The 18,589-nt window shown below is 33.0% G+C and overlaps 1 protein-coding gene across 1 annotated transcript; it reads right to left on the reverse strand.

The window, feature by feature from the left end:
- Window positions 1–108: 108 nt before the first annotated feature.
- On the reverse strand, window positions 109–15,823 carry LOC132759542 (sushi, von Willebrand factor type A, EGF and pentraxin domain-containing protein 1-like). Its single transcript, XM_060751332.1, has 19 exons — window positions 15,581–15,823; window positions 15,201–15,319; window positions 14,601–14,786; window positions 13,732–13,926; window positions 12,798–12,896; window positions 11,817–11,966; window positions 11,179–11,379; window positions 10,443–10,661; window positions 8,858–9,027; window positions 8,076–8,358; window positions 7,469–7,630; window positions 6,691–6,852; window positions 6,117–6,321; window positions 5,191–5,375; window positions 4,033–4,203; window positions 3,260–3,493; window positions 2,520–2,696; window positions 1,744–1,962; window positions 109–368 (listed from the first exon to the last, which is right to left on the reverse strand). The coding sequence occupies exons 1-19, from the start codon at window positions 15,811–15,813 to the stop codon at window positions 187–189; spliced, it is 3,552 nt and encodes a 1,183-aa protein (XP_060607315.1). The 5' UTR covers window positions 15,814–15,823; the 3' UTR covers window positions 109–186.
- Window positions 15,824–18,589: the final 2,766 nt, after the last annotated feature.

Here is an 18,589-nt window from a genome sequence, read left to right on the forward strand (position 1 = left end):
TTTAAACTTTGCAATACATGTAATAGTAATATTATATTTTCTTGTTTCACCAACAAACGCCAATAACAAATTTAAAAAATAAATAAATTTAAAATTGAACAAATATCACCTATAGTATTGTCACATGTTAGCTCTATAGTAAATGATACAAAGCTTGTCTCCCTTCGTTTCCTCTCTTCTGATTGGTCAGTTGAAGACGAAATGTGAACGCCCTTTAATTCGCATGTTCCGTTGGCAACACAACCAGCTGTTTTCAGTTTGTCGCCTTACAGTCGACTTTATGGTGTTTTCAACATCAGAAGTTTCAGTACTCAACGTATTGTACACACCTGTTTGATTTACCGACAGTTTTGGAGCCAGGTGCTTTGCTACAAGTATAAAATTATGTATATTGCCCCTATTTGTCTTTATAATGAATTTCCAAAAGCAATTGTTACTTCGACAAGAAGGGAATGAGTATATCGTTTGTTTGTTTTTGTATTATTTTTTTTTTTGAAAAAGGGAAGGAAAAAGAAAAGAAAAGAATCTATGAATTTCTATACCAATATTACTTTGTGTGCCAATTCGTTTCGTTGATTTCAAGGATTAACCTTTTTTATTGTGCAAAATGACCTATAAATAGTAACCGTTTAAGACACGCACTAGTTTATTTCTGTTTTTTTTCTTTAACTGTTCCATATCTTAAGTTATGCAATATTTCCAATTTTCAGACCTATGTCTTTAGACTTTGGACTTCATAGGAACCCTGCTTAGCATAGTTCATACATTTTGAATTTTATAATATCAATTATGTCTGTGCATACTCATTAATTAATTAATTTATTTATTTATTTATTTATTTATTTATTTATTTATTTATTTATTTATTTATTGTTATCAAATTTCTATATTTTAAATAGATGCAAACATATGTTTGGAACTAAGTCAACAGTATAGAATTGATTACTGTCCAAGTTTTCTTAAGTTTCGAACTTATTATATAATAATAATATTAATAAGTGAATTGGTCTATAATGGATCGTCTTTTATACATTAGATAATTACGCTGATAATTTTTAGTATTAGACATAACAAGAAACCATAAACAATTAATATGTGCGTTGTTGAAAAATATGAGAGAAAGAACTGTCTTCAAAGGATAAGGCGTATGATATATAATGTTATAACGTTAATGCAACCGAAATTATAAATAACAAGAAGTATCTTTAAACGGAAGTAAAGCTGGTTTACATGCAAAATTATGTTATTTATAAGTGTTCAATACATAAAGAAATGCTTGCATAATAATGACATAATAATCATTTCTTGTAGCACACAAATAACCATTTTGTAAACATTGAAATGAAATTATAGCATATTGATATTGATGATTTTTCAAAGTAGGACAACTTCTATTTAAGGTGTCCCTTTTACTTGTTTTACGTTTGACTTAATAAATTTTGTAATCATTTACAAATTAACCTAAAAGTTAAAGAACTATACTCATTCCTGTACATTTTATTTTAGAACTATCCTTTACATTTCAATTTTATAGTGGCAAAACTATCCCTCACATTTTATCTTAGAATGGTAAGAACTATCCTTTACATTTTATTTTAGGATAACCAATGTGATTCACCGACTTCAATTTGTAATTTTAAAATGACCAATGGAAATCCTTCTCATATTCAGTCCTTCCCTGTTAATTTTACTCGAAGTCAAACTGATAACAGATGGACTTCGTCCGAAAATATATTAGTAAACGTTGACAAGAAGGAATCTGTGATTTGGGATTATCCTCGTTATTTATATTCCAAACATATCCGGTGTCTGGCCCGCAGACGATACCGGAAGAGTTAATATAGAGGTCGCTGTCAAATTCGTAACCATCGTTGCACGTGGGCCTGCAAACACGTTTCTCGTCATTTTCTGATACACAGTTCATGTTTCCATTATCTAGTGTCGTTGGGTCCTTTCCACATTCTTAAAATATAAATTTTTAAGGGCATTTATTTCTTTAATTTGTTAGATAATATAAACAAAATCTAAAATAATTGTTTTCCAACATCTTACCCACGACAGAAAATATTAAAATTAATATATTCAATAAAATATAGTATTACATATCCACACAACTTAAATATGTTTTTTAGTCCGCCTGATAAATTCTGTAGGTTTCATAGGTTGAGCACATGACCCTTGTCAGGACACGTGATTTTCTGTGTCAATTTCATTGACAGAATTTCTACTACCACAGATTGATGTGGTGAAGTCGGTACTGGTAGTGAGGCCGAGATAACTCGTTATGTTTGCCTTCTTTATATGATCCTAGATTATATACTAGTAATCAAAACATCGATGTCTAATTCATTGTATCCATTGTTGATTGTATGTTCCACTTTACAATTATTTTATAGAACCTTAAATTATGTTGTATAACGAACGAACAAACGAACGATCGAGCAAACGCACAGACGGACAAACGAATGAACGAGAAAAAAGGAAGTTAACTCCGAATGAAACAATTCAAATTGTATTACCATTTATGCAAACAACGTTGGTTTCGCAGGGGACTGTTTTTGTACTATCGCCTTCACACTGTTTCCCGCCATTTATTGGGATGGGGTTTTCACAGACACGTGACATCTGCTGCGTTCCAGATCCACATGTGACGGAACATTCACCACTTATCTCATAATCTGTCCAACCACCGTCAACTGAAAACAGTTACTAAAGCATAAAAATGTAAAAGACTGACAAACACGTGTCGTCTGCTATATTTCAGTCAACTGGACCATGTATTTTGAATATTTGTTAATAAAATAAATCAGCGTACCATACTCGCACTATGTAAAGAGTAAAAATAAATTTAAACCTCTAAATAGATTGGTGTTTGTGAAGTCAGCATTTATTTCATTGCTGAGCGGACACACCACCTCAGAGACAGTCAAACCTTGAAAAAAGACCACCGAAAAGAGAGGCCGAACAATGTCTTTTTAGACAAATGGTCTTATTTATGGTGGTATTTATTTGGAAGTGGTCTTTAACACTGGTTTCTGGATTTATTTTATTAATGTTGACTAACAACCATTTATATATGCATAACAATTGAACAAGTGCAATCTTTGATAGATCGGTAAACAAACTATTCAAAGGAATGTTACTTTTTATACAATTAACATATTCACATTTCTTTTTTATATCTAAGTAAAGCAAATAGATATTCGATGTCCTATCTTTTCTAACTCATTACAAACACAAGAGAAAGCTGAATACTAACCAAAGTGGGTTTCACATAAGTCACCCTTAAAGCCAGCCGGACAAACACAACTATATTTATCCTGTCCATCAATGCATGTAGCGTTGTTATCACACGCGTTGTCAAGGCAGTCATCGATATTGATCTCACAGAAACTTCCGGTAAAACCTCTTGCGCATGCGCATGAAAAGCCTCCAATAGAATCACTGCAGGAACCTCCGTTATGGCATGATGTATTATCACAGTTGTTGTCGACTTAAAGAAGAACATAGAGCTAAATCATGGATGCTATGTTCAAAGCTAAATATGTTATTGGTGTTTAGTTTTTTAAAAAGCAGGAAATAAAAATCGTTACGTACGTAATGTGACGTAAGATACAAAAAATGTCAGTATGGTTATGAGAAAAAATAATAATAACGAAAATTCTAATGTCAAAGAATTTGACTCCGTTCATAGACCGATTAATCTAACTATTGGCTTCAAGACATGCAGTACAGAAAAAAATACAGTAGAAAATGTGAAAACCGGACCCTTTTCGGGTTCGTCCACAATCCTGTTTTCAGAGAATATTTAATACATGCTAAGCAAATACAGCCGTAGTGGTTCCGGTATTTAAAGGATGTTTTTTTCCGATGAATGTATTAAGGAAAATATGGGACTTCTAAACTATCGTCCGATTTTCAAAGAATTTCGGTTTTCATATGATCCGATTTACATAGGTTTTACAGTACTTCTCATTATACTCGGATATGCTATGATGACATAAACAAAAAGGATATCGATTGTAACCTTACCATCACATTTGCTTTTTGTTATGATAAAGGATCCTTCAGTATCAGAGAACTGTTTCCAACTTATCAAATCACCCTGACCTGTGTTAAAACACGTATCTGTTACAACTGGTGTAAATGATGTGACATCTGACCATATGTTCAACTGTGAAAATGAACCGATAAACCCTTCACCTGGAAAAAAAATATCTCTATATATATATATATATATAATTTTATTAAGTTAAAATTCGTCATGACAAAAAAAAACAACAAAACAAACATATTAAGTTTTCATAGTTTTCATTGAAAAATTTTGTAGTTGTTTTGTGACATCAAGTTGAACAATTTTTCAGTTATATGGTAACAGCTTGGAACTAACCGTCGGGTAACCCTTTTACCTACTAACAGCAATTGAATCTATCCGTACGACCAGTGCAGACTAAGATAACCCGTGATATCTGATCATGGTCTGCACTGTTCAATATTCTTCCAATATATATATTTTCATTAAACATTTTGAAAATTTCCCTAACAGGATGAATGATATTGTCCGGCAAGTCAATTTAAGTCTACGCCTAACCTGGGTTACACAAATCTAAAGTACAATTCAAAAGTTGCAGGAACTCGCAAAATTCCCTTATTACATTGCAGAAAAATTTAGCGAATCTATTTTTCGTGATATTCATTGCACGCGAATATAGCGAAGATTGATACCAGCGAAAATACCTGATATACGGTATTTAGTATGGTGGAGGTAAACATTTTTATAATATACTTATAAATGAAATATTGAAAAATATTGATGAAATAAAATGCCTTTTTCATCATCCGTATTTTGATATTCACTGTAAAAAAAGTATTTTTCACTGCAGTGAAACATTATTTTCCGTATTTTCACTTGTGCCTTGCCGGACTACTTTCTTCTAAATTCAGCCAATACATAAAATTAAAAGGGTATTCCTCCTTTTCATGAGATGAAAAAAGAGAAAACGTAAATAGAATATTCAAGTTGTTTTCTGTTAATACAGGATTTATTTTCATCTTATGGCTACTGCCACTCGTGAACTATTTATTTTCATACCACACGATAAAAATAAATCCTGTATTTATAGAAGAAACTTCAGTATCCTCTACTTATTTTCACACATGTGTACATACTTGTTTGTGCACTATCCTTACCTCCTATTGTCACAGTGATATTCACAGGTGTTTCTGTGGACCTTTTTCTTCTTTGAGGAGACACTTGCTCTCTGAGAACTTCTGTACTGTCCAGGTATGTAATTATCTCAGTGCCAGAATACATGACTGTAATCTGCTTCCACATCATTGACCCGACTATACTCTCTCCAGTCGTGAACTGCTGTCTTTATTTCCAGAATATGAAAGTATATTTAAAGTCCTATTAAAGGGTAATGAAATATTTAACGAAACGTTAAAGACCCATTATGTGTTCATTTTAATTTCTCTAAATCCTTTATATTTTTGCGCGATTTGTAAACCGTTTGATTATGGTCTGAACCAATAAATTGTGTGCAAATTTCCAGAGCTCGCCCAGGTTGTCCAGAATAATCATTTTTATTGTGAAAAAGATCCCAAAATGAAAAGCGTTGCAACGCTTATCATTACAGTCAGAGAAAAAAATGTACTATCAATCTAAATTTAATTTGAGTATATTTCTTTATGGTGTTTTGCAGTTTTTTCCCATTGCAATTAAAAAAAAATATTTTTTTGGTTCTTGCTCTTTTGGCTTTTTGACCTCTGTGGAGTTCCTTTAAGTCAGACTGTTGTTTAACATGAATTGCCGGCAAATGAGTGAAATAATATACTTATCCTACTGAGACAGCAGCTTTACTTTGCTAGGGAACACTTAATTTTGTTACCTTATATAAAAAACTTGTTAAAATTTTCTCCAAGTATGTGAAGCACAATGCTTTGAAAACCATGTGAATTTGCATTGTTTGAATCTTTTTTACTATAAATTTCGCAGGTTGTATACCAAATCAATTGTATTTTACGTTCAGAAAAGGATCGAATCAAATGTTATAAAACATCACTTTTTGCCTCCTCTGACTATGTTAAAACCGATATAAAAATAAATAACTCACCCATTATAACCGACAACTATCATGTCGGAGTGGCTGATAGAAAGGTCTGTACTATCAGTGTCTGCTAGGGTTATCAAAGTGTCACATTGAGTACACTTTACAAAGAATGTCAAGGTGAATTTACTAAGACTATCAACTTGTGTTTCGAGGGAACCCGGCGCTAGTTCTTCAGACTCGTTCAGTTGAGTGTACGTAATATCGAACTCTGAAATACAATATAATAATGTTAAATGGGAAGAAATTTTACCATTTCCCCTTGTTTGTTTCGTAATGAAAGCCTAAATTTTATTTCTTTTAATCTTTTTCGTTGCTTTGGTACTAAGAAATACAAGTTTTCTTTATATATTCTGAGGATATAAAACAACATTATAGAAGCACATAAATCACGTGTTTCTCCAGATGTTTTAGGCTAGTTGAATCTTTTATCGTAAAGAAGTGAAACAAGTTCCAACAGCCCTAGCGGATTGATTTTAAGAAACATCATTTATAGAACTTTAATTCTATTACAGCAGCTGACATCATTTAAAAAAAATTCATCCTTTATTCTTAAAGTTACCCGGAAGTCACTTCATACCTTTGCATTGAGACCCGGATATTGACCCAGATTTAAGTGTAATTTGTGATCCCTGGCACTCTGTACATCCTACGCTTCCATAGTTTTCATTGTAGGATCCAAGGTCGCAAGCTGAGCAGGGCGGGGTACCAGTTGCAGAGTAGAAGCCAGGTTCACAAGCGTCTGAAAAAGTGGTAGCATTTTAGTCACGTTTTCTGATGATGTATTTACAAAAGATATATTATATATATGCAAAAATTGTGAAAGTAGTTCCTCATACAAATTGATATTTTGACAAATGTGTTGACATTTCAGCTCCTTATTCTACCAGTGTTAGATACAGAAGATACAAAAGTACATGTATGTACAGTTTTGAATACTTGTTCGCGAATAATATAGCTGAAAACATTCAGGTAAATAAAAAAATATGTTCTTACATATTCCCGAGTTAAACCTTAAGTTTTATCCCCCAAAACGATATTTTATTTCTTAAAAGCTTTATATTTTCGTTGTTCTGTAACAGTGTTAGTAACAATATTCATTGACCGTTTAGCTGAACCATTATCATTTAATATTTTGTTTGGTTTGTCTTACTTTGCTTACGTTTTGCTACTTTTATTATGAAATATTTATCATTTCGCCTTCGCTTCGTTCACATGATAAGCATATAACATGCTCTAAATTCATTATAATTATAATCTTATGAATCAGAGTTGCCTTTTTCTTCAATTTAAAAGTCCTTTTAGAAACAAATCATTACTTGAAGGTAAAATTCTGACATAGTCAGCAAATACACTACCTTCACACTGAGCTGCAGAGTTAGCTCCCGTAGTTTTGGTGGTTTTGCCGGTAGGACATTGCTTGCACGTGCTTTGTTTAGGCTCATCTTGATAGAAACCACGTGCGCATGCGCTGCAGGTGTTACCATCTATGTCGTGGAAATATCCGACGCTACACTTAACTGAAAAAATGCACAGCATCAATTACTGGTAAACAATAAAAAAACACTTTTTGGCCGTATTTACAAAATGACAAATTATAGAATAAGAATACCTATGAAGTCTTTTGGCGAAATAATGAGTATCTTTCATTACAGGCACACTAAGTCTCGGAAATAATTATGTTTATGTTCGTATCAAGAGAAAACATATGTTTATTTGTGTGCTAGTATTTAGGACATGTTCGGAGCTGATATAGCACCTAATGTCAATCAATTATTATAAACATAACAGAATGCAAACAAATTGATATTTTGACTTCCATACAAAATATTTAGTCTATATTACTGCTCTGATTTCCAATACACAAAAGAATCTAAATTGAATTGGGCTACATGGCCAATTAGTACATATGTTTTGCTAAATTGTAACATAACACGAAAGTTAAAAAGACGAAAGGTCATTTACCACACTGCATTGTTGCTCTGTCATAAGCACTTCCGGTTGAACATTCGCCCTCGATATGAGAAACGCTGGTTGTCGGGGACTCGGCCGAGAAGCCATCAATTTCCAAATTGTAGTCACCGTTCTCGGTAGCCTTAGAAACGGAATTCTTAATAGAATTTCTAGTAATTGCCTTTTCCGTCGCTGACAAGTCGTTTGAGAGTTCTACTGTCACTGTGAACGTAATTGTCGGGTCAGTGCTTTTTCGTTTTCTGCTTGAATCCCCAATTCTGTTTCCGCAAATGATCTGTCATTGATAATTTCATTAATTTAATAATGATTATGTTAACGTAATTGACATTTTACGTTAAATTTATGCATTTTTCTTAACTTGTTTGAAAATTGGAAATGATTAAGTCAAGGATTTAACAAAAGCTGTCACAGGAGAAGTGCGCCCCATTTTTTCACACCTTTCTTTGTGGTGGAATAAATAAATAAATTAATAAATATATAAATAAATAAATAAATAAATAAATAAAATAAAACTTAAAATAAATAAATAAATAAATAAAAGTAAAGCTAAAATTAATAATTAGATAAAAAAATAAATAAAACTTTAATAAATAAATTAATAAAAATGAATAAATAGATAAATATATAAAAAATAAAATAAAACTTAAATAAATAAATAAAAAAAATAAAATAAAACTTAAGTTAATAAATAGATAAATAAATAAATAAATAAATAAAGAAAGAAAATAAATAAATAAATATATAAATAAATAAATAAATAAAATAAAACTTACTTTAACTTTACTGACAGAGCATTTTGGTTTACAGTCTTGTCCAGTGCCTTTATTGAACGCTTCAATGAACTTATTTTTTATATCTTCTCTAGCCTCGTCACAAGGTCCATCATAGTAATAGTACTCAAACTCGAGTTTTAAGATAGTCAATAATCTTTCATTATCAACCTCTGTTTAAATAAATACAAAAATTTGTTTATAATGAGACTATTTTTGTTATGTTATACGGCTTCATCAAAGTGTATCATCTCAAGAAATGTACAATGTCATGATTTTGAATACTCAGCCATGCTTTTTCAGCATATCAGAAAAGTCTACAGGGTACTCAAAGGTTTTAGCTAATTTATACAACAATATCAAAATTTATTGATTGTTATTGTGGTTAATGCAACATTTTTGTGTATAAACACATTCAGAAGCATGAGAACGCATCTAAAGCCTTTAAATGCGTTCTGATGCTTTTGCGGATATTTATTCAAAAAAATAATGTGCATTTAAACTGTTCTTGTAAATAAAAATGTCCTTCTGGCGAAAGCACTGTATCTAGAAAGCACTGTTTGTGCTCCACGTGCTAGTGCGATGCCATTTGACAGGTATGTTTAAAAAATGAACTGAATTGGCCGTCATTGCATCGAAGCTGTTACAACATCGCGCAATGGATCAAGAAAATCAATAACGGTGCAATTACGGCGCGTGACGCGCCACGAGAATCTTTCGGTTCATGCATGTTTTCTTTTCCGTAAATAAGTTGTCATGACCGCATTACTTCAGTATCTTAAAAAAGGAGTTCTTACTGACTAAATATACGTTTATCATAATCATACAATTAAACTCTAACTCGGTCTTGACGAAATCTTTTTCTATGTAACAATAAGAGCATCGAAATACGAGGCTATCTGATTTGTACGAGTGCTTTGATGTTCTTTCTCTTTTGTATTATAGGCAAAAAATTACAAAAAAACAACAACAACAAAGTCATATTGAGGTACACGTACGTACAGTGGTTACTTTTTTATAGGGTTTAGCATTGTCACGGCAGGGAACGTGTTTTTTTTATCGTGAATCCCTTATTTGTCACACGTTTTTCCTCACCATTCCCCTTAACATGCATTCAAGATTCAAAAAGATGCTTCATCCGTCCACGGATTTAAATTACATGTAATATAAATCCGTGATCCGTCAAACATTTTTTCTCGTCATTCACCTCAAATATTTCTTATCCGTTATACTTTTTTATTACCATTCACCTCAAAACACATACATGATCCGTCACATTTCCCCCTTCACCATTTACTTCAAACACACCTATCTCTCACACATTTGTCCTCATCGTTTTCACTTCACCTAAACAACAGCTTATTCGTACTTTTCCCCTCGACATTCACCTAGAGAACAAATCTTCCTATCACATATTGTTCCTTACTATCACTTCAAAAACCTACCTTACCCCTCGTGCGTTTTCCCTCATCATTTACAATAATAACATACCGTCTCTGTCATATGCTATTTGTTACCATTAACATAAAAAACAAACTTTATACCGTAAACGTTATTTGTCACCATTTTAATACCTTGACTAACATACCTTGACAATTTGGAATCGTTGCAGATAGGTACCAATTACCAGAATCTCCGCACACAAGTAGGTTCTTTTGCAGACCTCTGTCATCCCTCTGTGTATTTTGATCGTTAGTAACCACGTACCCATCCTCACATAAAATTTGACAGAACTTTCCTTGCAGCCACGTGTCACAAGCCAACGCGCCATTATCTGGTGGGCGAAGTGCTGGACACTTGTTAATATCTACGAAAAATGTGATACAATATTAAAAGTTGATCTGCGCATAAAAATTTCCTCATGCATGAATCTTGAACACAGAGGATATTTTGTTTGCGTTTTTTTATTAATTTGGGACTGTTATAAAGTAATAGAAGCGGTGGCCTATGGGTTAAGTTGTCTGCATCTCGACCTTTGTGTAGTAGGTTCCAGTCTGCAAAAGGGTAACACTGATGTATAGATACCGGTCCTAGTTAGTTTCAGGGAAAGGATTTTTGAATGGTTAAAATAAGCTGTAAACATTCTTCTTTAATATTAGATAAACCATTCATTTTTATAGAACACAATACATGTTTGTTGCAAAATACAAAATTGTATAATAAGCCAATTTTGGTACAAAATACCCAATACCTCGATTTCACATTAGGAAGTATTACCCATGCTTCAAAATGATTCTTCAAAATAGGACGATTACTTGAACATTTTTGTAATCATCTTAGGCTTTTAAAAACTTTATTATTTCTTATGTCTAAAAACTGCGTACTTTCACAGTATGGCTGGTTGTTCATGAATGTCCATCTACCGTACGGAACAATTTCGCCCGTTTTCTCACACTGCGCATGCGCAGGGCCATTCAACGCAGTACCATTGTCACAAATGAACTCACAAGACGATCCAAATATTCTTCCTGTCGGGCAAACGACGCCAGTGTAAGGTAGAGGGTAAATCATATGACACTTTATCTCTGAAAAAAAATCAATTAGCCTGTGTACTTTTGTAGATTTTCCTGTTTTAAGTAGTGCAAAATTTAGCTCTACCTTTCGAACTCATTGCTATGATAAACGACGCAATTGAAACAGTCAGCCAATTTGCATAAAACTGTAAACACTGCAAAGGTTCATCAACTGATCAAAGTATAATTTGCGTTTTGCTTACATACATGTTTGAATAAATTTCGTATAATACATATGTATTTATACATGATTGTATACATTTGTATTTATACATGAATGCATTTAGTTTGCTAATTTGCTAAGATCTCACTATATATAATATATTTGTTGAATTAACAGTTATTATATCAGTTGCATATTACTGCGTGGGTTACCTCCCTTTGACCATTTCAGTAGACATCATCTTTTTTACGACATATTTTACGGTATATGTAACGACAAATCTTACGTTTTACGACAACATTGAATTTGCAGATGGCAGTGTTATTTGCAGCATCAGAAGCCATGTATGTGACGGTATGCTCGCCAACGTCAAACACAGTTCCAGATTCAGGACCTGATATTCGAATCGTATTAACGATTTCACTGTTGTCCGTGGCTGTAATTATAATAGTTATTATATTAGTATATGTTATTAGAACGAGTAAAAAGTCATCGTTATGACGTCGTGTCAGTGGAGGATAATCCAGAACAACATCGAGTATCTAAATATAAGACTTTGTTTATCCTTTTTTTAAAATTTCATTTCAAAATAATATTATTTTGTTTTTATTTTTCAAAGATTAATGTGTGAGCATTTAACTTGATTTTATTAGTGTTTCATCATAAATTATCTATGATTAATTAACCATTAACGTTAAATAAATGGTTGATTAAGCAATGATGTACTATCTATACAGAGCACATGCCTCTCTATGCACCAAAAATAGTTCCTGTCTATGCTCCAAAAATAGTTTCTGTGAACCTCTCAATACTCTTACGGAAAAATAGCGAAAATGGAAATAAAAGATTTTCATCTGTTAGATGGGTAGGAGGGTGAAAATTCCGCTATATCGTTCCTGTAACCGACAGACATAATTATATGGATACATTATTTGAAAATTGTACAACAGTTGTAATCACGAAGAGCCAGCTTTAAGCATTAGCCTTAAAGTTCATCGCACAGCTTTATGGTTGCTATTTCATTTTGAGATCGGTCCATATTTGTTTTGTTTTTTTTTCTTCAAATTTTGAACAAAAGAAAAGTTTGTTTATAAAATCTGCAGCAATAATTTGCAGTAATCTAAAATGACCAATGAAACTTCTTCTATTCAGTTTTTTTTCTGTAAGTGTTACAGGAAGTGCATCTGATTTTAGATGGCCTCCGACCAAAAGGAAACATATATCGCTAAATAGTTGTTATGTTTTGAAAAGTATTTTTTCCACTTACCAAGAGGTTCGTTCCACCAGGCTTTTCCGGAAGTTTTCGATCGCTCGGCGTACCCAACCTTTACATACGGGCAATTTTGAAACACTGGCGGCGATGTATCTGGTGAAAACATAAGCTTAGTGTTTAATTTTTTTTTTCATTAGCGAAAAAAAAATAAATACGTACCAGAAACAAAGTTTTGTTGCTTTTAACTGATGTGGATTGTGTGAGAAAGAGAGATTGCATTGAATACATCTCCTTGTTTTGTATGTATGTCTAAGCTAGACTTACTTTTATAAACAGGTACTTGTTAGATCGTCGAATCTTTACATAATTTATTAATTGATGAACTCATTTAAAGGCACATTAAGCCTCAAAATTGAACATATTTTCCTTCTGGGCAAACAAGTGTTTTATAATGCTGTAATGCAATAATTGGATTTAGAACATGCAAGATTCTTATCAACTGATAAAATAACGTCAAAAAGCGCAAAAGAAGCGAAAAATGGCTAAGGCATATGGCTAATGTGCATTTTAAGTGATCATTTGAGTGCTTTAGAAAAAGAAATGACAGCATATATGGGCCTTGAAAGATGGGCCTTAAAGAAGTTAAGTAAGGAATCCACAAGGCGGCGTTTTCCGGAACATTTTTTTTCAAAGAAGTGCATTATTAGCATGACACCTTAAAGTGTTAAGATTTAACAAAAATTGTTGATGTAACTTTTTTGTATGTGCGGTAAACAAAAGTTCTATTTATATATTTAAAATATATACAGCTGTATGTAGATTTTTTTTTTCGTATTATTTTTTATATTAGATGAAACCCATTCGCTGACTTACGGTCATTTTACAGTCAACTACACAATCGCAAAGCACAGCTAACTGTTATTCTTCACACAAGCTAACTGTTATTCTTCACACAAGTAAATGCAAATCCATCAACACATATACACACCTTCACATATAGGCATCCTGCCCCTCCAATTGCCATACTCGTTGCAGACTCGAACCTTGCTGTGCCCGGGAAGTATGCTGTAACCATCTTTGCAGTTATATGAACACTTGCTTCGGTAATAGTTATTATCGGTGCAGGAAATATCAACGACGCCATATTGGCCGGTAGAAGGGAGAAGCTCGCTGCATTGAAGTTCTTGATGAAATAAAACATAAAGGTAATGTTTGACTGCTTTCTCAATTTATTCAGTTAATAAATACGTTATAAGTAAAATAGTAAATAGTACAAACCGACAGAACACAGGTAATATTCTTTGGCATGATTTCAACAGTGTAAGTATAAACTACAATTGTTGCATATTTTGGCAGGCTTTGCAATCACTTAGTCATTGGAATTTATTTTGTTTAGCTTGAGTAATGGATGAAATGTACATGTGCTAAACAATGCATTGGCGTAGACAGTGTAGATCTGGGCGGACATTGATGATTCTAGATCGAACTGCCTATCTGTCGCTGTTTATCTGACAGACGAATGTTTACTTCCGTTTTAAAAACCGCTTGTTTACAGCCAAAATGCATATTACTACCATAGAAACATATATATAAATAGCAAGGAAAATACATAAACGTTATGGGAAAATCGCTATATTTTTAGAATAAAAAGATCGAACAAATATCAATAAAATCGAAAAAAAATCCCTTCTCGTACATGTTCAAGGGAAGTAACCTGGCGGTAGTAGGAGTTGTCTCTCTTGTCCTGCCAATATGGCCGACTTAGAGTGTCTTTGAGCCAGTAACCTAAACGTTTGTACTTACATGTATATACGGTATATACATATCAAGGAAGTAACAGTAAATTTTTGTACATACTTCGACAGTAAGGTTGAGTTGCCGTGTCCCATTGTTCCGAGTCCAAACATGTAGTTTTTGATGGACCAACTAGCTCGTGACCGCCATAGCAACCAAACCTACACACACTTCCACGTCGCATTTGGGAACTCACATGACAAATCTTCCAGCCATCTTGAATTTCACCCCATGTGGGACATACCAAAACTATGGTAGAAAATACATATTTTCTTTATACATTTGTTATCTAGATTTTATTTCATGATTTAATGTGAATGTAGATGCTGGTTCATGGACAGTTTTTACAATTAATTAACACATTACAAGAGAGTTGTGATGTGTATGGGTTCTTGTCAAAAGCCGCGAAAATAGTTTTCTTTCAAGATATATACCGAACCATAAAAGTAACTAACATACATTTTTTATAGTTATTGTAACTGTCGATATCCAGCTTTTCGATACGTTACTTTTTTATTCTTAAACATCATGGATGTCAGATATTGCCGAACCCGAATGCTTCGGAGGAACAATTAACTTAAGTGTAATGTTATGTGACTAACTTGACTAAATTGCTCTAAAATTTTACAGAAAACCCCCCAAACAAACAAAACATAAACATACTTTTTACAATGACATAGAATGAGCACGAAGCGTAGTTGCCTGCCTTGTCCTTTGCAGTATATGTTATTTTCGTAGTCCTCGAAAACAGTTTTCCAGGTGCTTTTCCAGATCGTACGGGTCTGAAACAGGTGAACAATGATATTTGATTTAAATAGATATTGTTTACAATGAAAATCAAAGAGTGAAAAAAGAAGAAATAAGCAACAACAACAATAAATAATTAACATGTACAGACTCAATGAAACCTAATCTGCAATTTTTATGTAATTTTGTGGATATTCATGCTTCTGAGAGATCAGTCTTTTTCCAGTTTTTTTATACGTATTGCAACGGAGCTCTTGCTTACCATTTAATATATATTTGCGAAGATTATATCTTACGTAATTGGGCCATCTCGATCGTCGTTGGCTGAGATAGTTCTTTCGTCCCACCATACTTTTGTGTTTATCTGGAAAGGATCTGCAACTGCTTCTATATTTGGCGGACATTTTATAGTTGGTCTGGTCGTATCCCTCGGTGGGCAACTACGGCCACTTCCTCCTCTGCCGCAACCCAAAACCACGGAGTTACATACCAACCATAACAATAGTATAGCAACAAGGTTGTAACTCATCTTCTATCAGCTTAAAAACAATATGAATTTATCATTTATTTTGTGTGTTTTATCTAGACATTCAATAAACAGAGATAATTTCCAATTTACGCTTCAATACATTATTAACATACAAATGTATTATGTAGGAACATTACATGTCGATGACAATGAGATTTTTATAAACACCACTTTATGACATTTTTTACATGTTTAAGTAATTGCAAGACCAAGCTTGTTTTTTTTTAATCTTCATGTAATGTAAGCACACTTGGCTATTCAAATTGTCTTCTTATTCTTGATCTTTTAATAGTAATTTAATAACTCAGATATTTCTTAAATACCCATCATTCTTTAGATTGTAGTCCAATATTCCTATATGACAAGCAAGATTTCTTTTTTTTTTATTAAAAATTGATCCTATTCAAACTTTTAAAAAGTACGTAAAACTTGAGTTTATGCCAGGTTATGATACAAAAGTCTCATTTTTTCTTTTAAGGCTAGATTGGGAAAAAACATGACTTGTGCCGATGAACACTCGCTGAACGGTAGACTTAATCGGAACACCTTGGCTATAATCGAAAGTTTTGACAGAAAGGGTCAAGACTTGTATTTAAGTTTATTTATACTCGCCACCGGTTACCCATATGGGCGAAACTTCCAGAAGAGTTTTAGTCATTTTAGATTTTGGAGGATAGTGCAAGACACAGATACAGAAAGATGCCCCATTTCCAGAAGCTTCTCCTGGTTCTTTAGTGTGCCGAGTGTTTAAGCACTCATACACGGGACCTCGATCCGAAAGACTGATTAGTAAATTTAGTTTGCTAGCCCTAGAATCGAACCCATAATGTCGAGATTATAAGTCACGCGCTTTAACCGATTGGGCTATTCGGGCTCAGGCCAAGACGATGCGATGTCGGTAGACTAAATATCGCATTTAAGCCCCGACTTCTATTATTAACAAATTAAGACTCGGGCCACCCTTAACGACCGTTCCGCCTACATTTAAAAAACAAGTTATAAAACCATATCAAAAGCATGTATATCACTCAGTCTTATCAAATTTCAAAACAAAATAAAATATATTTCTATTTTCTTTTTTTTCGTTTTGCAAAAATATGTGTTATTTTTAAGCAAATGGTTAACCACATCATATTTTCTTTTCAATATTTCTTTGCTAAAGAACAGGTAATATTTATGGTATTTTGCGAGACTGTATTGCATTACACATTGAAACTTAATACTTTGCTGGAAACCCAGTTCATGTAATAGCGAAAATACCCTAAAATAGTACAAGAAATGTATAGCCACTTCTTTAATACAGTTACTTTAATCGATATTTTATCAGGGGAGTTAACAACAAAACGTTGGCCTTTATTTTACAAAGTTTTGTGGATTTCGGTTCTTAACAGAAATACTGCCTACCTTACTTGTCTAAATACAATATTTATCCATATCATTCATAACACTATTAAAGCATGTTCAATCAAACAATAACTTAAATACATTTTCTGACAAAATCTGCCTACCTTGAAAACGTCCAGTACAGGGGTGGAGGTGGATGCGATGCTGTATACCTAAATCCAAGGGCTAAATCCGGTAAAATATATCACATAAAATTGACTTTTATACACTTTATCTCATAAAATGCTTCGTGTATGATTATTTAAGGCCAACTATACGCCAAGAAATGCTTTGAGTTTTATTCCAAAAGATACTCGTTGGCCTATTATTGAACTGTTGTTGGTAATTAGTATTGTACATTGATTTCAATTAGTATTTTGTACGGAAGTCAAAATACTATTAATTGTTTACATTTTGCTACTTTTATGACAAATAATTTCCCTTTCAGTGCTATTTTCTTCCGAAAATAAGCATCAAAAATGATCTTAAAAGTTAATATATTATTCAGCCTCATGTTTTTCCCTTTAGAAGAAGAAAAATAATGACTTTCTGAGGCATTTTGTACCTTTCAAATAATGAGAGAATAATGGCGATCACGGTGGTTTTTGTTTAGAAATTTATGTTATCAAATAGTATATCTATTTTTATATTATTCGGAACCATTTGGAACACTCTTAAACACTTAGATGGCGAATATTTTTGTGTATCTTTGGGCGTTTAGAAATCATTATTATTCACAGTAGCAAAATTTGTTTCATAACATGGAAGCGCTTCAGAGACTCCTTTTTATGAACGCATTGCAAGTACACGGTGCATATCCATATCGGTACCCTCTTTGCGAAATCTGCTGAAACGACACCCTCTTTGTACATGCACAGGCCACTCTCTGCTCAAAACAAACCAGCGATGAATAACAAGCCAGTAAAAATTCATTGTAATAAGGAAAGGAGGTATGACACGTGGAAAAGATGTATACCACGGAACACTAGAATGTTTTATCTATGTGCTGATTTGTCATGTGCCCGTTTTTTATGTACTGCAACTTCACAATAAGCTACAAAAAATCGACATGTCTTACCTCGCCCATCACCTCGACATACTTTTCGGGCTGAAATGAACATGTGGCTTGATTATATATGCATCATACATATTTAATATGTTCATATACATATCATCTTGTGACAAATGGCAGTACATTGTCCAAAATAAATGTAAAATTCATAAAACACCCTACTTTCGATTTTTGCAGCGGCACGGGCTACCTCTCTTCATTTGAATTTTTATATCACAGGTACCCTCTCATTTTAAAACACACATAGGTACACTCAATGCACGACATATGCTTTTATTTGCGTTAATCGTTAAGTATGTTATATTTACATAAAAGTAAGAA

Source organism: Ruditapes philippinarum, unplaced genomic scaffold (genome assembly GCF_026571515.1).
Source record: "Ruditapes philippinarum isolate M1 unplaced genomic scaffold, ASM2657151v2 ctg916_1_1_1_1, whole genome shotgun sequence".
NCBI lineage: Eukaryota > Metazoa > Mollusca > Bivalvia > Venerida > Veneridae > Ruditapes > Ruditapes philippinarum.